Here is a 25,327-nt window from a genome sequence, read left to right as displayed (position 1 = left end):
TAATTTTGCTAATTAAGCGTAAAGAGCTTTATTTACATCTTTGGTGACCCCCACTGAAATTTTTGTCGAATATTTTAATCCTTAAATGTCCTTTTTGATAGGACTTTTTTTGATTTTCTCGAAAAAGGATCAAATTGGCCCCTAAGGAGAGGAGCTAGAGTGTTAAGATATAACTCTGACAATAATAATTTTCTTAGACATTAACTTACAACAATTTTTCAGTTAGTATACTGCTCACTTCGATCAAAAAATTAAAACTTTGACCCACTGTAAAAAAAATTCAGACCAGGTGGACTATAAGTTTATTCTACAAAAATGATCTACTCAACATGCCCTTTCAGAATTATAGGGTCGCCGTTGGAGTTATTAACAATTAAAACAAATTTCTTTGAAATTTATACGAATATCATAAAAAATGTGATGTTAAAACAATATTAAATATGTTATTTATAAAACAAAAGCAAGCAGTATGATGAAATTAATGATTTAAAAAACATTCTATAATTTTTAATGAAAAAAAATGTACATGATAGGACCCAATTAACAAATTAGAATATATATAATTTAGTTATTTATGTAAACTTAATAAAATAAAATCGATTAAAAGAAAATACCGAAAATTTCGTTTCTAAATTTTAAATACAAATGTCTCAATACCGGCCGGATATTGCGAACGGTCAGAGATTTACGGTAGGGTGAAGCGATAAAAATTTCAATTGAATTTAAATACAATTTCGATCACTATTTAATTCCATAATTAGTGCCTCAGTTTCAGTCTTAACTTACAGATAACATCATTATCAAAAATCATAATAGATAGTTTGTTAATAAATCTGGTTAAATAATGCGGAAACAATAAGTACATACAATCTATTATTTTCATTAATGCGCTTTTGACATAAATATTTCATATTTATATTTCTTAAACACACATATTCATACACATTGGAGCTGTAACTAAAACTGAAAATAAATTTTGTGATAGCCTTCGTACACTATATAAATTTGTAGTTGAGGTAGCAGTAGCATTAAATGCATTAAAAAAATATATACATCTCTTGTAACCAACACAAAAGCTTTTTAAATTCCATTATCAGTATCTGCAATTTACTTGATCCAACTATAGCATCAATTACTATATTGATTTAGGCCAATTAAAACAAGAACATGTCTCCTCAAATGGTCAACAACAAGCGGATGGCAAAAGAACAACACAGTAACTGTAATTTCATCTTTCCTTACTCGTATATAAACAACGTACATAGATACATATGTACATAATGGGTGATTCAATTTTCAATCACTCTTTCCGGCATTGGTAACGGTATCTTCAGAATTACGTAAGAAATGTTCGCTTCCATGTCTGGAATCGTAGCTGGATTATCGCCGAAGACTGGATGTGGCCTATTAGGTAGCGTATCATCCTATACCGAACAATGAGACTCAAGTTTGACAGGGTGGTATATAGGTCGATGATGCAAACTATATGATGCTCGAAGTGCACAAAAAAATATTTCTAACAAAGATTCGTAATACAGTTGAATAATTTGTAGACATTGTTGTGAGTCCATCTATTTATGAGATCCTTTGGTAAAAGTAGGATAATATTTGTATTAACAGAAATATTTGTAAAATAAATTGAAATTGTATACTAAATTTCATTGCTCCCAACTTATTTTATCAGAGTTTTGAGTGTTTTTTAACCACTCCCAAACTTTGACAAGACAGGATTTCATCAGCTCTGAAGTCGACCTTAATAGTTGGAAAATCATAAGATAAAACTTTGACAGTTAAAGAAAATTAAATTATAAAGACATTATTTTAAAGCGCTAAATTGACAACGCTACAAATAATACTGATTAAAAACAAGTAAGAAATCTATATTCTGCTGTGCCGAATCTTATATACCCTTCACCAAATTATACTTCAAAATACAAATTTTAAATATTTTTAGGTAAACAAAATTTATTTTTATACCCTTCAGCTTCGTGAGAAGGGTATATATAAGTTTGTCATTCCGTTTGTAATTTCTATATATGTATATTCTGGATCCTTATAGATAGCGGAGTCGATTAAGCCATGTCCGTCTGTCTGTCTGTCTGTTGAAATCAATTTTCTAAAGGCCCCAGATATCTCCGGGATCCAAATCTTCAACAATTCTGTCAGACATACTTTCGAGAATTTTGCTATTTAAAATCAGCAAAATCCGTCCATAAATAACGGAGATATGAGCAAAAATCCGAGACAACCTCTGAAAATTTCATCAAACACAATGTATTGCATGCTTTGACAAAAAAGCAACAAAACGTATGTTTTTAGATGTGCATGCTTTACGTATTTTGTTTTTTTTGTGTTTTGTTTCTTTTGGCGTTGTTGTTGTTTTTTATACAACTAAATGTTTGTTTGGTTGTGTGTTGGTTTTTTTGACAAAAAAACAACAAAACGTATGTTTGGATGTGCAAGCTTTGCGTATTTTGTTTTTTTTTGTGTTTTGTTTCTTTTGGCGTTGTTGTTGTTTTTTATACAACTGAACTTTTGTTTGGTTGTGTGTTGGTTTTTTTGACAAAAAATCAACAAATCGTATGTTTGAATGTGCATGCTTTGCGTATTTTGTTTTTCTTTTGTGTTTTGTTTCTTTTGGCGTTGTTGTTGTTTTTTATACAATTAAACGTATGTTTGGATGTGTGTTAGTCTCATTGCCTTGTGTATTTTGTTTTTGTTTTTTCTTTTGGTGTTCTGTTTCGTTTGGCGTTGTTGTTGTTTTTTGTGTTCTTGATAAATTTAGGATGCTGTAAGCTGAAAGTGGGCAATGTACATACATACCTACAGTGGGGAGCTCAAATGAGTACATGTTTCTATTTTGTGCACTTCTTATGGAATAAAAATAAAACTAATAAAGCAAATCCAAAAATTTTTTCTGTCATGTATTTTATGTCTAATATGTAACAAAATTAATTACAATTCAAAACAAAAAACATCCAGTTCTAAATAAAAAAACAGACAAAACTAAAATAACTCGCATGTACTCAATTTTGCACCCCACAATAATTTTAGGGAAGAATTGCATTTTTTAAAAAAAATTTCAAAATCCTTTATTACTTAAATAAAATTTTACACGCATTGGCATATTTTCTATAAATTTTTCATTAACTTTTTTTGGAATACTCTCTCTCTCGTGCTAAATCCGCTGTTAAAGCTCGTACAAATTGGTAGGAGTTAATCGGTATTGTTTCAATCGCCAATTCACGATTCACTAAAAATTCTCAATAGGATTGAACTCAAGACATTGAGCTGATAACTGCATTAATAAGAAATTTTTCTAGGAACACCATTCTTTACGATTTTTGACGTGTGTATTGGGTCACCATCCTATTGAAAAATTACTTCTTCTGCAGGATTTCCTCTTTTATATACAAATACGTGATGATGAGACTACAAAATCGGTATGGTGAGTCTGCAAAATACGCAGATGGTTTTCTTTTCCCATTATTTCATTGATTCTTTGCATTGGTCCAAGGTGGCACGATATAAAGCAACCCCATATCATTACCGTGTTTTACTGTTTCCTTACTGTGTCACCAATTTTGAAAAAATCGGCGAAATAATGAGTTAAGAAGACTATCTGCGTATATTGAAGACTAATCATACCAAATTTATAGACTTGCCATTCCGATTTTGTAGATAAGAGCGCCAATCATGTCGAAGATGTTATTTTACAGCAGGACGGCGAATTAAAGCACTCATCAAAAACTTTGAAAAATGGTTTAGTGAGCAAAATTTCTACCGAAATAGTGTCCAGTTCGATATACCGACCTCAATACGTAATCATCTTTGTCTTTTTCACATTCGTCTTTTGACTTTGTAGATTATAACGCTTATCCCGCAGAAGAAGTATTTTTTCAATAGGATGGTGACCCAATACACACGTCAAAAATCGTAAAGAATGGTGTTCCTAGAAAAATTTCTTATTAATGCAGTTATCAGCTCAATGTCTTGAGTTCAATCCTATTGAGAATTTTTAGTGAATCGTGAATTGGCGGTTGAAACAATACCGATTAACTCCTACCAATTTGTACGAGCTTTAACAGCGGATTGAGCACGAGAGAGAGAGTATTCCAAAAAAAGTTAATGAAAAATTTATAGAAAATATGCCAATGCGTGTAAAATTTTATTTAAGTAATAAAGGATTTTGAAAATTTTTTTAAAAAATGCAATTCTTCCCTAAGGTTATTGTGGGGTGCAAAATTGAGTACATGCGAGTTATTTTAGTTTTGTCTGTTTTTTTATTTAGAACTGGATGTTTTTTGTTTGAATTGTAATTCATTTTGTTACATATTAAACATAAAATAAATGACAGAAACAATTTTTGGATTTGCTTTATTAGTTTTATTTTTATTCCATAAGAAGTGCACACAATAGAAACATGTACTCATTTGAGCTCCCCACTGTATATACTAATTATAAAAAATAATAATGCATCCACAACAAAGGTGAAGGGTATATAAGATTCGGCATAGCCGAATATAGCACTCTTACTTGTTATACCCTTCAGCTTCGTGAGAAGGGTATATATAAGTTTGTCATTCCGTTTGTAATTTCTACATTTTTCATTTCCGACCCTATAAAGTATATATATTCTGGATCCTTATAGATAGCGGAGTCGATTAAGCCATGTCCGTCTGTCTGTCTGTCCGTCTGTCTGTCTGTTGAAATCAATTTTCTGAAGGCCCCAGATATCTCCGGGATCCAAATCTTCAACAATTCTGTCAGACATACTTTCCAGAATTTTGCTATTTAAAATCAGCAAAATCCGTCCATAAATAACGGAGATATGAGCAAAAATCCGAGACAACCTCTGAAAATTTCATCAAAAAACACAATGTTGCATGCTTTGACAAAAAAACAACAAAACGTATGTTTCTATGTTCAAGCTTTGCGTATTTTGTTTTTTCTTGTGTTTTGTTTCTTTTGGCGTTGTTGTTGTTTTTTATACAACTAAACGTTTGTTTGGTTGTGTGTTGGTTTTTTTACAAAAAAAAACAACAAAACGTATGTTTGGATGTGCAAGCTTTGTGTATTTTTTTTTGTGTTTTGTTTCTTTTGGCGTTGTTGTTGTTTTTTATACAACTAAACTTTTGTTTGGTTGTGTGTTGGTTTTTCTTTTGTGTTTTGTTTCTTTTGGCGTTGTTGTTGTTTTTTATACAATTAAACGTATGTATGTTTGGATGTGTGTTGGTTTCATTGCCTTGCGTATTTTGTTTTTTCTTTTGGTGTTTTGTTTCGTTTGGCGTTGTTGTTGTTTTTTGTGTTCTTGATAAATTTAGGATGCTGTACGCTGAAAATGGGCAATGTACATACATATATACTAATTATAAAAAATAATAATGCATCCACAACAAAGGTGAAGGGTATATAAGATTCGGCATAGCCGAATATAGCACTCTTACTTGTTTTTTTCTAAAGTTGTTTTTTAATTTTTTGGAAAAAAAAAAATTTAAAATTGTTATTTAATTTTTTTTTTAAATTTAAAAAAAAAATTTTTGGGTGAAAAAATTATTTGGCTGATGAAACTCCTGGAGAAGCTGGAGCAGGAGGGTGTCTTCTTTCTGATGCAAATTGCTTATTTATTCATGTAAATAACCCACAGCGCAAGTAGAAAATTACTTTCAGAACAGCTCAAAGAGTAAAATTTATACCGCTCTTTTTCTATTATGGATCAATATAAGAATTTGAAGTTTAAGAATTAACTACTTGATTTAACTTCTCACTTGTACTTAAAACAAGATTTTCTTAATTAATTCAAGAATTTCGTTCCTGTTTTAAGAAAATTTCCGCTTGATTTTTTTAATCAATCCCGTTTATACTTGTTTTAAGTACAAATGAGTATGAATCGTACTTAAATTTTTAAGTATAATTCTGGCTAAATTTGAGTAAAATAAACTTAAATTTAGAAGTGCTTTTTTCTTTCTGTGTACATACCATATATAAGTACTTATGTATGTATCAGTGGTGCCGTTTGGTTACATTTGTTACATTTTTCGTAACTTTTCAACCCTCTACGTAACATGTATAATTTTCTTGTTTTGGACCTTATTTTCATAACTTTTCAGCCCTGCGTCTAAATAAAGTACAATATGAAAAATTAGTAAACATTTTTAGTACTTTAAATTCATATCAAGCCATGGATGTTTCTAAAACAATAATGTGATTTATTTGTAATTTATTACCAACTAGGTTTATATCATTTTGAAACAGACTCTGGAAATTCGAAAGGTCATAGTAATGTACTATGATTTCACCAGATACAACAATTGTAACTCTGTTTTTAGACACTTAAATAAGTCTGGAAAATATCGTATGTAATTAATGCAGCTGTCATTTCATATACCTAGTGGCCTTAAAATCATACTAGAAGTTTAAATTGAGGTATGATGAAAAATATCGCGTCATATTTTTGTTGAAACTCCAAAATGTTATATAAATTTCAAAATACCAACATTTCTTTTAATTAGACAACCATAAAAATTCGCAATCGATTCGGTAATTCGGACTCTATATATGTATGTATATATTAATCGGTTGACTACGGACAAAATTACACTCTGCTACAAAATTACACTTATTGTCAGAACTTGAAAAGCGACCTAATGGGGATTGTAGGCCTAGGTGAGGACATACTAAAACCGTTTTCAAAGATTTTGAAACACAAAATTTTGAGATATTTTTTAAAAAACTGTTTTAGGGTAGGTCGTAGTACTTTAGTACCTCTAACTCACACATTTTTAGACCGATTTCAAAATTTTAAACAATTATGTATAGATCATAAAATGTATGTATAAAATGTATATCGAAAATTTGCGTAAATTGCGTAAGTTTTTATAAAAAGTTTCGCTTTATTTTTTATTTTTTTAATAATTTTTTAAATTCAACAATATTTATTTTAATTTGTTTCTATAAAAAACTATTCCTTTTTGCACAGTGTTTTAAAGACAACTTTATATGGGAAAAAATGAGATATAACTTGTTAAAATCGCTTTATATTTGCAAAAGTTATTAAACTTTTTTGAAAAAAGTTCGAAAAAATTTACCTTGTAAATTCAAAATTTTACAAATATTTTTTTTTCTACAGTTTTTTGTTTATTCATATGCGCTGGGGGAGAAAATACTAAAAATGGTGTTAATTAAAAGTTGATTAACTTTTACAATTTTAATCCGATTTGAATAATTAAAACCCTGTTTTATTAAAAACTAAATTTAGTTGGTATAAAGTTTTATAAACTTTCATATCAAAATAAACAATGAAAAGCGACTAAAATCAAAAAAGTTGATAAATTTTCTTTTTCTTTTAGATATTCTTAAGAAAAACAATACTGATAACTTACAAATGTATAAAAAACTGCACGTAATTTTAAAGCGTAATCAGTTTTCTTTCCAAACCCGTTAACTAATTTTAAGTCGGACAAAAACTGACTGAGTTACAGATCGATAAGTTGACGAACATCACTGAAAACGGTTTTTTCAGAATAACTTCTGAATTTGAGGGTGATTTTGAACATTTTTTTGACACAATTTTTAATGTACTCAGCAAGCCCTATAACACGCTAGGTCGTTTTCCAAGTTTTTTTTCCATCGTAGCACCGTGTTATTATTGTTAGTTATATATAGTTATATAACCTAATTCTATATAGCATTTATTTGGGAAAATTCGTAAATGTAATTTTTTATGAGAAAAGTTGTAACTTTTTCCAAGCCCCTGGCAAGACTGGTATGTATGTATATATAAATAAATAAATATGTTGTTTTGTCTTTCTTGTAATAATTTTCTTACTTTCTTTCCATCTATCTATTCAGCTTTTTAACGCAATATTGTTTAAATTACTAAATAGACAGGTGCATAACAGGTAGAATTGTATATACTTACATACATATATAGCGATTGTTTTTTTACAATATAAATAGTTGAATGTGGTTTAATAATAAGTATTTCCAATATACTCGTAATATAATTGCAGCTAAGTATATATGTATGAATGTATGTATATCTATGTATGTATGTAATATAATTCAATGGAAATTCACATTCTGTGAATTTGTGATGTAGATTGTGATCCTGAGTTTGTTCTCACACTATATTTAAATTAAGGTTTGTAGGTCTGAAGGAAGTTTATCTTTTAATAAAAATGTACATACATATATTTTTATAAGTCACTAAAAATGCTTTATTACTTTCATGACACTGGACAACACTGAATCAGCAGCATGTTATTCCAAGTTCTAAAGCTATAAAATACACTCTGGTTCTGGTGTTGAACCGTTTTATATGAAATTAAGAAGATTGCAGCACATATTTTTGGATATTCAAATTATGTTTAATTTTTACCCAAATTATTTTTTAAACAAGAGTTTTGGAGATATTCAAAATGTTGTGCCAAAAAAAATATCGAAATCGACTTAATATATTTGTTTTTCTTTATCGACCAAAATGTTACAAATGAAACGAGCATATGGCTTAATTAAAATCTATGCATAAATTTGTACTTCAGTAACACCGTTGCTTTTTTACCCCCATATTCATAATCAATTTAAAAAGGTTTTTAAAACAAAAATTTTCACACAAAATTTGCTTTATAAGCAAAATGTATAACCCTTTCACAAAATAAAAATAACACTTTAATTGCTATACCCTGCAATTACACGTGACCGTACCACACATGGCAAATATTTACTCAAAAAAGCATAACCACTTTTTATTAGCACAAATTTGTTTGACGTGTTTACTCTTACAAGTGTTTTGTAAGAACAAACAGCATCAAATAAAATAAAACTAAATATTTGTTTTGAATTGTCTTAAGTGAAAGGATTTTTTGACAATAAATAAAAGAATTAAAATATATTTTATTTAGCAGTTACGCGTTTTTCGTCAAATATTTGCCATGTGTGACCCTACCTTTAGATGTTTACTCTTCATAGTTTACGGATATCCTCTGAGTTTTTCCCACAGTAAGTAGTAGATAAAATATATTTTTTTTATTTAGCTTATACGTTGCTTAGCTTACGTTGTGATTAGCTTGAAGTTTATATTTATAGTAAACTTGACTTACAATAATTTATAGTAGGCAAAATTGCTGCAGTAAATACTTGTGTACATTAGGGTACATCTTATTTTCATTTGTTGAGAAATATCAAAACGTCCACGGCTTAGGTTATGGGTTAACTAATAGTTAAACTAACAGTTCTCATATATATACGACAGTATAACTATTAGTTAACACATAACCAGACTTCGTGTTAATGGGGATAAGGAAAATAGTTATGTTTGTTTACGATTGTCAAAAAAAATTCCCAGTTTGGAAAGCAGATTGTAATTTCATCTATTTGTAGCAAAAATTAGATTTTTCGTTAATGTCCGAAATAAAGCAGTTTCTTAGACCTAACAATAAGTATTAAAATATTATAACTAAAATTAAAGCTAATTGCTTTTTATTAACAGCTAACAGCCTTTAATCTGAATCTCTGATTTTCTTATCCTTAAAGAATGAATGGTACTTCCAAGTAGCTGTGGATATTCTTATTTCTTCTGTACCTTTTCACCCGCAGTGGCCGTCCAACAGAGCGACAGCCTGCTTAAAAAGCATGGCAGATCGCTCGTTTGAACATGCCATCAGTTTAACCCGACCACGATACCAGCCGGCATTATCACACTGAGGGGGGGGGTCCCGGGTTCTCTTTGAGAACTCTCCAGAACACTCCCATCAGCAATTTGCATGAGATATGGAGCAGTCAGAGTCACTCCGATCGATGACAGCCCTAACAAGATGACCTTTTGCCACCTCGCTGAAGGATTTGTCAACCGACCGTTGAGACTTAGGACGTTTCGTCGCGGGCTGCTGGCACTGCGATTGCGCCTCCTCCTCGGAACGTTGCGTTTAGGCGCGTCCTTAGACGCATGAGGAGGATTCTGCAGGTCAGCTAGGATGTTCCTTGCCCAGTTTAGTGATGATAAATCATCAGCTGAAAGTGACTCGGCAGGTTTGTTGCCTAACCCTGGCCTCCGACCGGATACATAGGGCACTGTTTGTCGTCATTCATTATCGGACGGACCGACATAAAAGTTGCATTTTATACCTAGCTGCCAGGTGAAAGAACTGCCGACCCACTGGGGTCAAAAAGACCACCAAGCCGCCCAATATGGGAACAGACGCTGGTGGATTTCTGACTCTGTAGGGGAAAGGGACAGAGGACCCAAGGGATCCAGAAAAACGGACATGTACTGTCAAGAAGGCCCAATTTCATTGAAAGGGAAAATCCTCAGACAGTACCGTCAAGTAGCCGCCCCATAGGGGATATACAGACGCTACTTGACAAGGGGAAGGGTAGTTCTTAGTATGTGCTCACCATATGCCCCTCTGCATCGCGTCAAGATGACTACCCATCGCAGAGGTTTACAGGCTTTTAAATTTATATATAAGCCGTAAATCATTGACTCATATTCGCCAGTTATCCAAGTCTCCAAACATATGAGGTAGCTGTATAATTGACTAGATGCTATGCGTGGATTTTAAGTCGAAATAAATGGTCTGATAGTAAAGACTCCATTAATGTATGGGTACATGGTGGCAGGGTTCAAAATCAGTAACATTTTTCAAAACGCTTGAAAACACAGGCTGATTGAAATGATTGAAAGAAGAAATTTAAAATATTTATGGATTTTTAAAATAAACAAATTAATGAATCATTTTGTGGGTTAATTTCATATTTTTGATTCCAATAACATTTCAGAACCTAGTTAAAAATGTTGTTAATGTTTCAGCAAAAACCACCAATAAATAGATATTTTAATGCAAAATCGCAAATATTTAAAACTTTGTCGCCTGTGATGAAACTTTTCCCGTTTTTATTAATATCTACAGTATCGGACAAAACTAAAGCACGGACTTCTACTTATTAAAAAATGTCGATTCCATTTAAATTTTTATTATCATTCAAAGAATAGTATATATGTATAGTATATATATGAATTGTATAGAAAAATAATTTGTTGCTTTTAATTTCAAAACTTTGTTTTTATATATTTCTACCAATATGTCTAAAACTGCATCGACAAAACTAAAGCACGTAACCCTGAATGTTTATTGTTATATACAAGTGTTAGAAATTACCAACAACAAATATCGTTATTCCTTTTCACAGATCACTAAGAGTGTATAGAAACAATTTTTATTCATTTACCATTTTTTTCTGTGCTTTTAAAGAAATAACAAATATTCGGATCAATTAAATGATAAAATAATAACAGATTATAATAATGTTGTTTCGGTGATGTACATTGGAAAAATTTATATTCATTTCCACAATAAAGCTGGAGGTCCACACCACGCGTTTTACGCTTTCTCGCATTCTACGCGGCTGTCAAAAAAGTAGAATCAATGTATTTGTACGCTGCAAGTTACAAGTACAAAAGCTTAGAATGCCTTGACGCGTAGAATGCTTAAAGTAGATCTACTTTTATAAGCGTCACAAGCGGCGCACGAACATGTCAGCTGATTTTGACAATTTATATTATTTTTTTAATGTGTATTTTTCAATTTTAATAAATTAAAACAAGTTTAATGGTGAAAAAATAAATAAAAGCTGCAGAAAAAAAGTTAAAAAAGTTTTTTTTAATAATAAAACAAAAATTTGACGCTTAAAAAGCATCGCATATAACTTGAGGCGTAGAATGCGAAGTAGGTATGAAAAGCACGCAATGCTTTGATACGAAGACGCGTAGTGTAGACATCCAGCCATGGTGTAATGATATACAAGGTGACATTAATCAAACAGCTGATTATTTTTTTGCTCGAGTTTGGTTACAACTTTAATCTTGTCAAAATTTTTTTTTGCTGTAGTTTGTATTAGGGATGCCAATCCCGATCCCGAAAATCCCGGGATTTTTCGGGATCGGGATTTCCCGAATCCCGGGATTTGTGAAAAAGAATCCCGGGATTTTTCGGGATTAACAAATCCCGAAATATTATGAGATTTTTGATATTTTAGGAAGATTTTTAATCACCCAAAATACTTAGAAAGCTAAATTTCAGCATATTTATAATACTAATCTCGCTTCAAATCCAAACGCAGCCAGATTTTTTCATTTGAATCAGGGAACAGCACGTCTCCCTTGCATTGACAGGCTTTTACACAATTTACACTTTTACGAATTTTATGTTCAAGTTATTTTTTGAAGGGGACTAGAAGCAAATGTAGCTCGATTTCCGCAGTACTCTACAGTATAATTTCAGAGTACTTACAACTTATTTTGTGCAAAATTTTATAAGGATTGCCGCATAATCAAGATATTTATGACTGCTCAAACAGTACTCCGGGGGACAATTGTATGGAACAAGGGGAAATCATGGACCATTTTATTTTAATTTAATGCATTAGTTTTTGATTTGATATATTTTTACTTAAATATATTAATGAAATTAATAGTTTTTATTGTTGAATTTGATGTTTTTGACGTTTAACTAAAATCCCGAAGTCCCGAAAAATCCCGAAAAATCCCGGGATCCCGAAAAATCCCGGGGTCCCGAAAAATCCCGGGATCCCGGGATTTACATTTCTAAAATCCCGAATCCCGGGATTTGTAAAACCCAGTCCCGTTTGGCATCCCTAGTTTGTATACGTTATGTCAGCTGTTTTTGACACTATAAAAGTTATTTGTTTTTGTATTGTTGTATTTGTTGCCGTAACGCATACACCTTATAATCATTACGCCATGCATCCAGCTTAATAAGCCGTTTTCGTTCGCTCTTTGACTGTAGTACATAGGGTTGGTCGCCCAAGGAAAACTAACGATCGCGACGACAAAGCAATAGTACGTTTAATAAAAAGGATCCGTTTGTGTCGTCAAAGTCCACGCATTTATCGTTAAACATTACTCCTAGAACGATCCAAAGACGAGCTGTAGAAGGTGGGCTAAAATCTTTTACAAGGATGAAATACCGCTTAAATGGAGATACCAACATGATAATGACATCAAACACACATCGAAATGTGGGAAAGAGTGGTTTGTTACCAATAAAATTGATGTTTTGAAGGATTTTTTATTCATAATTGGGCTGTATAATGTTCAATAACTATGTGAAAATAAATGACAGCCATGTACGCTTCAAAATTTCATATGTATAAGTTATTAAAAACAAAAACCGCTTTCAAAAGATACGCCATCTATTGCAAATCCCGCAGTTTTAAGTCATACATTTAATCGAATTTCATTGAAATTAGAAAATATAAAAACAAACTAAAAACTATCAATTGAATTTGTTCATTAGTTGTTACAAACCTTCTGACTGCGCAAGTATACATCTCCAATTTTAGCGTACAAAAACACTTGTTTCGTTTCTGCTAAAACTTGGCAACAAACGTAAATCTAAATAATAAAAAAAAGTGTGCTACCATTAAAAATTAAACGTCATCTAAAACATTTTTACGTATAAATTCTAATCTAATTTTTTTTTGGGGATTTTTTATGAATTTTATTAATGCAAAGAATCGTCATGTATATAAATGTATTGTACATACATTCATTCATATACATACATATATATTATGAACATATGTATGTATGAGTGTACATTAAAGTGGCAGCTATTTTCGGTTTCGGTCGGAATATTGCGATACTTGATATGATACATTAGTGCTGAAAATGTTAGCCATTTTGGACAAATTTCAACATAGAATTTTCAGACCAAAATGGATGTGGATCGTTCATAAAGATGCAGAACAAATATAGTATGTAGCTCATTACTATCTCTGGCAAGTGCCATCAAGAACATTTTATTATTTTGTTTTCAAGAAAACATTTTCGAATTTCCATGATTTTCCTTTCTTCTCAATTTAAATAAAAATATCGTTTTATAAAAATTTAGATTTTAATACTACAAAACTTTAGAGCAAGTAAAAATAAATATACAGTTTGCTTAAAGACCGTTTAAAATTATTTCGTTTTTCTCGTTATACTGTGGTATGCCAAAGTCAAAATTATTATCTTAGTCAAATGGAATTGGGTATAACTATGTTAAAACAAGTTTGGCACTAACTTCTTTTAATCATTAGTTTTATAATTAAATTTTAATATTTGATGCAACTTTAGTTGCATCATGTATTATGTTTATGTTATGTTTTCCTAGAGTTAAAATGATAACAAATAACAAAAGTGTTATTAGATAATGTGCTAGGTCCAATAAAATAAAAACAAAATATGTAGTACAAAATGATATAATTCTAGACTGCGATTATATCATCCAGATTTCAATGAATTTTATAGAATTTTGTGTCCTGTAAACTTTTTGAAAATGGAATTAAGGACTGAAATCGGAATTTTTAACATACATATATGTTATCTTTATATATATAATTCTTCTGTACGTGTGTTAGTAACTCCTTAACATTTGGGCCGATTTCAATGAAATTTGTTGTGTGTATTTGAGTTGATCCCTGGATGGTTTAGATTCACAAGTGACCTATATATTAACAATGGGCATTGCACCTCCCATACAAAGTAAACATTTATTATTGCATATCTGGAGTACTATTATAGTGGGAGTCTTCAAACTTTGCGTGAGCTATAGCAGAACAACGTTTGCCGGGACAGCTAGTATGTTAATAAAAATCAAACCACTAAACTTACAATTTTGATTTTCTTTTATTTGACTGAAAATATTATTACAATTTACAAAAAAAATATTTTTATAGTTCTAATCACTAATGATGAAATTTTTAACCTTTTTCGGAAACCCTTCCATCTTGGTTTTTATAGTGCTTTCTGTCACTGTTCAAACACTGTACCACACTTTTGGACCCATTTTTTGTGCTCTTCAAATCTTTTTTAACAAGAGCCCAATATCTCTCCAATGGCCTTAGCTACAGGCAGTTTTGAGGATTTGCCTCTCTTGGTACAAATACCACATTATTGTTCTTTTACCACTCATGACTTTTCTTACCATAGTGACAGGAAGCCAAATCAGGCCAAAAATAAGTGGACACATTAAGGAGTCTTATGAATGGAAGCATTATTTTTTTACAAATAGTTCAGCAACTGCATATTGCTTGCCATGCTAAGAACTTTTTGGAAAAATTGTCTGCTTTTGGTTCCTAAACTTATCTACAACATTCCCTCGAGCATCAGCAATATAAAAATATTGACCCGAAAGCTGCGAAAATTGTCCATACGTACGTTTCATCATCCATTATATATATTTACAGTGGCTCAACTTAAAAATCGGACAGAAACGAGTAATAATAATTTTGAGCAAATACACACGATTTTTCCATCAAACTAAAAAAATTATTAAGGCAATTAATTTATTTAATTTTGGCTAATAAAAACGTTAACATAACTTGCAAAAAAAATCTCAATTCTAAGAGAAACAACAACAAAATAATAATATGTTAACAAGTTGGATCAAATTAATAAACGGACACTTTTAAAATTTAATATTGTTGGTCAATCTAATACTTTGTGGGCATTCCTTTGCTCTTACGGACAGCTTCTAATCGTTTTGGGATTGATTCCACTAGTTTTTTGCAGTAAGCTGGATCAATATGTTCCCATTCTTCCTTTAGAGCAATCTTTAGTTGACTGATGTTTGAAATTGTCCGAGACTTTAGTTTATTTTCCAAATAAGCCCATAAATTCTCTATAACGTTGATGTCTGGTGACTGAGGGGGAGTTTCCATGACATGAGGACAATTATACAGCAACCACATACGTGTGTTATGCGCTTTGTGCTTCGGATCATTGTCTTGATAGAATATAAAGTTTTCCGAAATGCCTAATTTTTCTGCGCTTGGAGCCAAATTTTCCCTTAAAATTGAGATATACTTAAACTGGTCCATTATACCATCTATAAAAACTAGCTGTCCAGGTCCTGTGGCGGACATACAGCCCCAAACCATGACACTTCCTGAACCATGCTTTATTGTAGGACGAAGATTACAAGCCTTTAGTTCTTCATTCGGCTTTCTCCAAACGTACGCCTGTCCATCTGACCGGAAAACGTTAAATTTGCTTTCGTCTGTAAAAAGCACATTACTCCAGTACGAAAAGTCATGATTTCTATGTTCAGAAGCAAACTTCAATCTCTTTTTCCGATTTACGTTATTTACAAATGGTTTTTTACGTGCAACTCTACCATGGAAATTGTGTTTACGCAGTACATTTCGCACAGTTTCTGGGTTGACACTTATTTGTAAGCTTTCTGACACCAATTTTGTCAATTTAGGAGCACTGAGTTTAGGATTTTTCTTTACTTGATTAACAATCCATCGTTCATCAGACGGAGTAAACTTTTTTGGTTGCCCAGATTTTGTCTTATTTTCTACGGAATTGCTTGTTTTGAAGCGCTTTATAATGTCGTGAACTGTGGAATGGCTTCTTTGAACTGCAGCTCCAATTTCACGTACGGACATTCCCATTTGATGATGTTTTATTATCAACTCTCTAACTTCTATCGATGTTTGAACACGTTTGCTGCTCATATCGCGTTTTTTCGAAACTCTTGCAACAGATTTAAAAATTTTCTTTTTCAAAAAACTCCCTATAAAGGTTTTTACAATTCCAGCTAATTGCCAACTAAATTTGTTCGGGGAATTCCGGTATAAAATGACACTTAAGCATGGTAGTTGCCACATGTCCGATTATTAATTTGATATTTTATTTTACCAGACTTCAGTTTTTCGCTTATAAAATGGTATGCATATATTATTGTGGTGTTAATACAAGTGAAATATGCAATATAAAGATGAATTAAGAAATTAAGAAGGGTTTTCTGTTTTTAGAAAAATCTGTTCACATTAAAAAAGAAATTAATTAAAAAATGGATAATTGTCCGGTTATTAAATTGATCTACTGTATATTTTTTTGTGTAAAATTTGACTTCAATTTCCGTGCTCTGGCTTTGGTCTCTAAATTTTTAGCAGAGTTCCTGTCAGGAAATTTTTTAGCCTTGTATGTTTTTAAACCTGCATTGGCTTTAACTTTTCGTACCAAATAGTCCGAGTACTGACCTAACCGGACTGCTTTCATACCAGAGGTGTTGGGAGCTCTTTTGAAAATGCTTTCTATTTTTTGGGCTTTAGAAACATCATGTGGATCATTCCTTCTACCTTAACCAGGTTTTGTATGAACGGACAAGTTCTACCGCTGCTGTTTAATAACATTGGAATCAGTTTGACGGCAGACCTTTGATTGTTTTGCCTACTTTTTGTAGAACCAATTTGGGTGTTGTTGAAAATATTTAATAATTTTAGTACGCACTTTTTTCTGGTCACTCATTTTAATCAGATTAACAACAAATGAATATAATTGTCATTAATCATGCTTTACAAAGGTAACTTGATCAAAAAAAATAAAATAATACTTGGGTTAAAAGTTATAATAAAAAACGTGTGTTAAGAATTTTGCGATCCCAGTCCTTAGCACGTTTGCATACTAAGCTAACGATATAACAAAACAAAAACTAATAGATTAAATTAAAATAAATTGTAAACAAATGATATTTCATCTATATATACAGTGGCGGCCAGCTATTTAGAGACAAATATTTGAATTTTTTGTATTTATTTAATTTTAAGTGCGAAAGTGCCAAAACAAAAGGTTATGAAATTAATTGTTACTATTTTTAGTTGTTCAAAAATTTTTGGAAAAAGCTTTACAATATACATATATTGACAAAAATATGTGGATATCAGTGATCATCCGCTGTTAATAACATGATATGGCCGAATGAAATGGAATTAAAAGTACGAAATTTGGTCTAAATATATTCTAATAATGAAAATATAATTATATAAAAGTTAGGAAATATGTTTATTTAAAAAATAAAATTTTGGTCAAGTTGTAGAAAAACTGTATGTGTTCGTGGTAAATATGAATGAATTGACACAGCTGAATAAAATACACTTTTTTGTTACAACAGTCCTTTTGCATATACATTTGTTGAAATATTTGAAAAATTAATTGAGAGTCACATGGAATTTAGCAAACAATTTTGTCCCTAATTAGCTGGCCACCACTGTATATAACAAGTAAGAGAGCTATATTCGAATCTTATATACCCTTCACCAAATTATACTTCAAAATAAAAATTTTAAATATATTTAGGTAATCAAAATTTATTTTTTTTCCAAATATGTATATTTTTTTAATTTTTTGGAAAAAAAAATGATTTCGAATTGTTTTTTTTTAATTTTTTAAATTTTATTCGAATTCCTGGATTATGAATTGACATAACTTTTTTATTTATGCGATTATTATTAATTTTGTTCTTTTTAACATGTTCGTGTTCTTTTTAACATATTTTTCATAACTTTATTAATTATTCTTTCCCCAAGTCTTTTTAACAAAATTCTGAAAAAAACAAAGAAAAAATAATAGCGGAGTTCACTATCATTGCAAATGCAAAATTTTACCGTAATCCAATAACAAAATACACACAAAAACCTATACAATTTTGCATTTGCAATGATTCGCACTTAATAGTGAACTCCGCTAATCCTACACCACCCTGTATAATAAGTAGCAAATGGTTTGGTCTACTATTGACAACTATTTTTTGTAGTTAATATAAACCAGGAGAACATTTGATAACTTGCCAAATATTGTTTTAATGTCTACACTGAAAAAATATTCATGACTTATATTATGTACCTACGCGTAATACATAAATTGTGGAGCACTAAAAAAGTTGTTAGTCAAATAATGTTTTTAATTGCACACAAATTTGTATTTCAACTCAGCCATCGATGCGGTATGTCCGTCTTCCCCTTAATTCACTTGACTGAAACTGTAATAATTGGTTAAATACGAAATTTTCTTATATAGAAAAAAAAACAGGGGACAATGAATGTTTCTAAAAGAAAAATGTGTCATATATAGATTATTTTCAGTGTATGCATATTATATGTATTTTGAATACATAAGTATAATTATGTATTTACCTACATATGTATGTACTTATACATATGTACTACATACTATGGTCATATATTGTATGTACGAATGTATCTATGTTCATATATAATTTTATGTTATATACCTATCTTTACACCATCTCTTTAAATTTATTAATACACAAAATATGTCAACAAATTTTATGTGTTTTCTAGAACTAAAAAAAATGAAAATATCACTCAATTTCTTGTGAATAGAAAAACAACAAACTATGAAAAGTGTGGTCTGAATTATTTTTATTTGAAATCACGTGTGAAACTATAGGTTATTCAACAAGTGTTTAATAAATTTAAAAAAACTAATAAAATTTATTTTCATGATCATCAGAATATGAATGCACGGTGTGGCGTGGGCCGTTTTGTGTTCGCCAGTCTAGACCAAAGTTTTTTCCCATAAGTTAATAAATTCATGCTGAACACAAATATGTACATACGTACATATTTATATGATTTCTGAGGCATTCATTCATCAAATAAATACTGATCAATTCATCCATCAACATATTGATTTGCATTAATTAGTTTATTATTAAAATTATGTGGTTATGTCTGCAGTGAAATAAAAGTTGACTCATATATGTATTTACATGCAGATGTAAATGTCTCATTTGCAGTATTATTTTACCCCTATGAACAGCATAATGAGCAGAAGGTTTCCTTATGATATTACCTAAGGACTGAGATCGAAAAATTTTTAACATACATATATCTTAATAAAAATGAAAACACTAAACTTACAGTTTTAAATCTTTTTTATTTGATTGAAATTATTGTTACAATTTACAAAAAAAAAAATATTTTTATAGTTCTAATCACTAATGATGAAACCCTTCGAAAACCCTTCCATTATGATTTTTATAATGCTTTTTGTCACTTTGTTCGAACAGGTTGTCCATTTCCGTTTAAAATCTACCAATTTCAATTTTCTTTTAACAAGAGTCCAATATCTCTCCACTGGCCTCAACACAAGGCAGTTTGTAGGAATTGCCTCTCTTGATACAAATACCACATTATTATTCTTGTACCACTCAAGACCATTCTTACCGTAGTGACAGATGCCAAATCAGGCCAAAAATAAGTGGACACATTAAGAAGTCTTATGAATAGAAACATCCATTTTTGTAAACATTCCTTGATGTAAATTTCGGAATTTATAGAGCCCTTTGTAACAAATGTTTGGCTTTTTTGCCGCAACCGCATATTGTTTGCCATACCAAGAACTTTTGGGTCCTAAACTTTTCTTCAACATTCCCTTGAGCATGTGCAACATACAAAAATTGACCCAGAAGCTGCGAAAAATTTTCCATACGTACATTTCGTCATCCATTATGCAGCAGGTATATTTTTTGTATAAAATGTGTCTTCAATTTCCGTGCTCTGTCTTTGGCCTCCAAATTTTTAGCAGAGTTCCTGGCAGGAACTTTTTGAGCCTTGTTGTATGCTTTTAAATCTGCATTGACCTTGACTTTTCGTACCAAATAGTCCGAGTACTGACCTAACCGGATTGCTTTCCTACCTGAACCAGGTTTTATATCAACGGACAAGTTCTCCTGGTACTGTTTAGTAACATTGGAAACAGTTTGATAGCAGACCTTTGATTGTTTGGCCAACTTTTTTGTGGGACCAAGTTGGGATTTGTTGAAAATAATAATTAATAATTTTAGTACGCACATTTTTCTGGTCACTCATTTCAATCAGATTAACAACAAATAAACATAATTGACATTAAACATAATAACTGACATGCTTTACAAAGGTGACTTGATCAAAACAAAAGTCAACTAATACTTGGGTTAAACGTTTTAATGAAAAGCGTGTGTTAAGAATATTACGATCTTACTGCTTAAGCAGCGAATGATATATTTCATTGAATTTTTCCAATAATATTTAAAACTGGAAAGAAAGCGCAAAAACTTGTTTATGTTTTAAAATAACTTAGGTACAATTTCAATAATTAAATATCATGAGACCTCTATAAAAGAATGTTTTATAAAAAAAAAAGATTAGAAAAGTATAATATTATTTTTAATTGATATTTTTTCTTCATTTCAGTTATTGCCTCCCAATGATAAGGAAAAGCCAAAAATTCAGAATCCTGAAAAAAGAAAAGCTGACGATTCCGATCAATTGAAAGATTTGAAAAAGGTAAGTTTTTAAACATTAAATTTTAATATTATTAAATATTATTTAATATTTCGTATAACATGCGAATGTATTCAACTCAAACCTAATTCTTAAAACGATAATACAAGCTATTGATAGTTGTTATATAATTAATACATTTTATTTGCAGGCAAAACTAGAAACAAAGGCTTTGAAGGCTAAAAGACCCGGCTTTACTGATGAGCGGTATCACGAGACATCGTACTACATTGAAAACGGTATTAAATTTAGTAAACTTTTAATTTATTTTGACATTGTTCAATTACTATCAATTTATTTCTGACCATTAATTAATAATCATCTTTCGATTAAAGGATTACGAAAGGTTTATCCGTATTATTTTACTTTTACAACATTTACCAAAGGACGTTGGGTAGGTGAAAAGATTCTAGATGTATTCGCTCGTGAATTTCGAGCACATCCAGCTGAAGAGTATGAACGCTGCATCAAATCAGGAACTTTAACAGTAAATTATGATAAAGTGCCTGTTGATTACAGACTAAAACACAATGATTTGTTAGCAAATATTGTTCATCGGTACGTATGAATTTTTAATCAAATTTAATTCAAATATGTATTTATATACTTAAGAAAATGTGTATATTTGTATGTATGTAAACAGATTCCTACAAACATACAGTTTCGGTCAAAATACTTTGAAGAAAAATAAAATTTTTAAAACTTTAAAGTAACACCTATACGACACAGACAAACTCAACGATGAGAAACAAGTTTTTCTTTTTACAATAACCATGTATTAGTATTTCTTTTTTTTAATCAATTATACAGTGAAATATTGTTATTTTAAATGATATTCGTTTTACGTAGATGGAATTTTTAGGAGATAAGAGGAAGGAAAAGGCACGGCTACATATATAAACATTAAAAACATACCCAATTAAGTCGTTTTTTGAATATGGTTAATATCATAATATGCGATAAAAACATTTGTATATCCCTGGTGAAAAAAAGTTATTTATTTTCGTGTGATGGAAAATTTCAAATAGTGATTCTTATAATTTCCACTTAACCACAGTCATTTTCAGAAAGCAATTTTACCAAATAAAATTTATAAAAAAAGGAAAATTACACTCTGATTTTTTTACACTTTTATACAACAAAAACATGAACAAAATTTCACAAAAAAATTTTCCTTTTTTATTTATTACACAAATTGGAAATTTTGCACTTAAACGATACCATATATGTATATATGAAACTAGATTTGAAATGAAGTAAAAATGCGTACTCAGTTTTTCATTTTCACTTAGTTTTTCCTTTTTAGAGGACTTAAAAGATTTAAGGATTAAAATCATGATACAATAATTGTAGAAGGTAGAATCACTAGGGAGAGTTTTCAATATTTACTCCTATAACGTCAAACTTTGATTTTTATTTTTTTTTCATATTTTCTTTTGTTTGACGTTACAAGAATTGTATAATTGAGAATTTATTTTCTACTGAGTGTACCTTATATTGTTGTGTCATGGATTAAAATTATAATTTAAATATTCACGGTCTAATTCAGAATAACTTGAAACAGCTTTATAAGTCGTAAATAAGAAAATATTCAAAAATTTGTATTCATAAACGTTTAATAGTCTTATAAGTGTGTGTTATAAGACACTGTATGTTTATTTATTTAATATCTATAATTTTTAATATATTTACAAAAGACATTAAATAAAGCTTGTAGTTTTCATGATTTATGTTCAACAAAATTTAAAATCATAATCAATAATTACACAAATTACATGGGCTCTTAAAGTTGAGTTATTTCTGAAATCTTTTTTCACTAATTATAAATTTTGACAAGAAAAATATTGATTTAAATAATATTAATATCAAATAGGAAATCACATACTCCTTGAATTATTTCTTTAATATAATATACTTGCATTGCGATTATTAACAGACTTAATAATATTTAAAAATAAGCTCTGAGCAACGAGTGTAAATATTTTCCCTATAAGAATTTATGGTGAAATATCAAACTCCAAATTTTAAACGCTGCTCCAGATAGTTATATAAACATATCTAGCCTTTGATTAGAAACTGATAGATAAAAACTTATTGTAAAAATAAAAACATTAATTTTAATTTTAATTAATCTGTGTTTTGCTGCTAACGTTAAGAGTTAACATGTAATATTATACAAGTTTACTTTACAAAATTAAAATACAATTTTAAAAATTTAAAAATAGTATAAATTTGAATTCCAAATAAAATGTATTGAATCAAAATCATTATTATTATACGATATTAGTATCTACTTTTCCATCACTGATCCATTCATACTCGATATTATATAAAATAAAACGAGGTACACATGTTTTATGTGTTGTATAAAATTGTATTGCATTATATAATGGGACGAGATACAACTTAGATGCAATAGGTTGTAAATTGTACAATATTTATACGGATTTGCCATCAATCGGTAGATATTGTTGCGGTCATGCCAAGTGAGGCACATCTTTGAGCTTTGTCTTGTGTATTATGCCTCCCACCATACAATACAACTAATATGTATATCCAGTACATTACTTTCGATAGTAATCCCGATTTTTTTATCAAAATAATTTTTATCAGTCTCGCCTACATATTATCAATATTAAACTGAAAACGAAGGTATTATGAAACAACCGCAGTCGAAATAAAAACTCATACAGTATAATTTGGCTGTATTTTTCAGACTGATTTGAATAAAATTGAAATTAAAAAAATAGCTGTATTCAATTCGGTTATAGAGTTAGTTAATAACAATTCGGATAGAATACACAATGAGTTGGAAATGTAGTCGTGATTATCGAGTTTATAACTAAATATAAACTTTATAAAACTACAAACTCACCAATTTAACATTATAAGTTCTATTTTGAAGGGCATAATAAAAAGATGTGAATAATAAATTAAAGAAATATTTCAAATTGCACTGGTTTTTCTATATGTAATTATAATTGCACATATGTTTGTTCATTTAATGTAATACTTGAAGATGTTCTAACGAATAAACAATATATAATTTATAGATCTAAGCCAAACATTTCTAATTTTAATAATAGAATATGATTAATTAATTTATATTATCATATGTAAAAAATGAAATATAATCATCCATTTCATATTTACTTAAACTTATAATATGTATAAATGTATATGTATTTACAGACATGAAGTTCCAGTTACTAGTCAACCAATCACAATAGTACACATGGACGACGATATTGTGGTTGTTAATAAACCAGCATCTATACCAGTAAGTGGCTTAAAGACTGCCATTATTATTATTATTTACCATAATTAACAAATATGTATGTTTAGGGGGTTGCTGCCTTAAAAAGTTAGATTTTTTATTTTATGATGATTTTCTAATAAAAACGCTTAACTTATACCTGATAACTGTAGTTACATACGATTTAAATTTGAACTATTTATTACTTACATATACAGACATATGTATTTAAAGTTGTTCCATTGTTCACACCAATAAATCCTACACATAACTTACTCTTTTCGAAACATTATTTTATTTTTAAATCCAATTGTGTTACCCCTTAGTAGACCTAAAATGCCAACAGTTCCTATATACTATATAAATAATAATTGTAAATTTGAAAAAAAAAATAATAATCCAATAGGATATTAACAAAAATTACTATTTATGGATTTTTCGATTTCCTTTAAACTTCCCTGAAGAAATCATCATAAAATAAAACAAATTTTAATCTTTAAAACAGTATTCACGAATTGAGTATTATTGTTTTATTTAATTATGAACAAGTTATTAATTATTATCATTACTAAAATACGAAAAAAATAACCAAATTAACGTCATATAGTTTTATAAAAGATTTTTGCGAATCTTGCTAAAATGTTGTACTATCACTTATAGCATTGTAATGCGTTTACAAAAAAATATGTAACACCTCTGAAACGAAAACTAGTCATCGACTAAATTCGTAAATTCCAAAGACGGATACATTTACACATAAGTAATCAGTCTTATGGCGAATGTAGTTGCCGTTGTCATGGTCGAAAATAAGTCTTTTTTTAAATTGGTATTACGATTTTCGAATACCACAACATTTCTATATATTTTACTTTGTCGTTGTCGAAAAATTTAAATAATACCAAATAAAAAGGATTACGACAACGCCAATGACTA

The 25,327-nt window shown here is 29.9% G+C and overlaps 1 protein-coding gene across 3 annotated transcripts in view; it reads left to right on the top strand.

The window, feature by feature from the left end:
- Positions 1-25,327, top strand: part of LOC135951473 (pseudouridylate synthase RPUSD2-like) — a 196,701-nt gene that overhangs the window by 161,090 nt on the left and 10,284 nt on the right. For all 3 annotated transcript variants that reach the window (XM_065501129.1, XM_065501128.1, XM_065501127.1), the window contains exons 3-6: positions 21,049-21,141; positions 21,290-21,377; positions 21,474-21,696; positions 24,331-24,418. In XM_065501129.1, the coding sequence (XP_065357201.1) occupies positions 21,049-21,141; positions 21,290-21,377; positions 21,474-21,696; positions 24,331-24,418 (492 nt within the window). The remainder of the gene's footprint in view (positions 1-21,048; positions 21,142-21,289; positions 21,378-21,473; positions 21,697-24,330; positions 24,419-25,327) is intronic.

Source organism: Calliphora vicina, chromosome 2 (assembly GCF_958450345.1).
Source record: "Calliphora vicina chromosome 2, idCalVici1.1, whole genome shotgun sequence".
NCBI classification, from domain to species: Eukaryota; Metazoa; Arthropoda; class Insecta; order Diptera; family Calliphoridae; genus Calliphora; species Calliphora vicina.
Note: the sequence above shows the minus strand (reverse complement) of the source record. Positions and strands in the feature narration are given on the sequence as shown.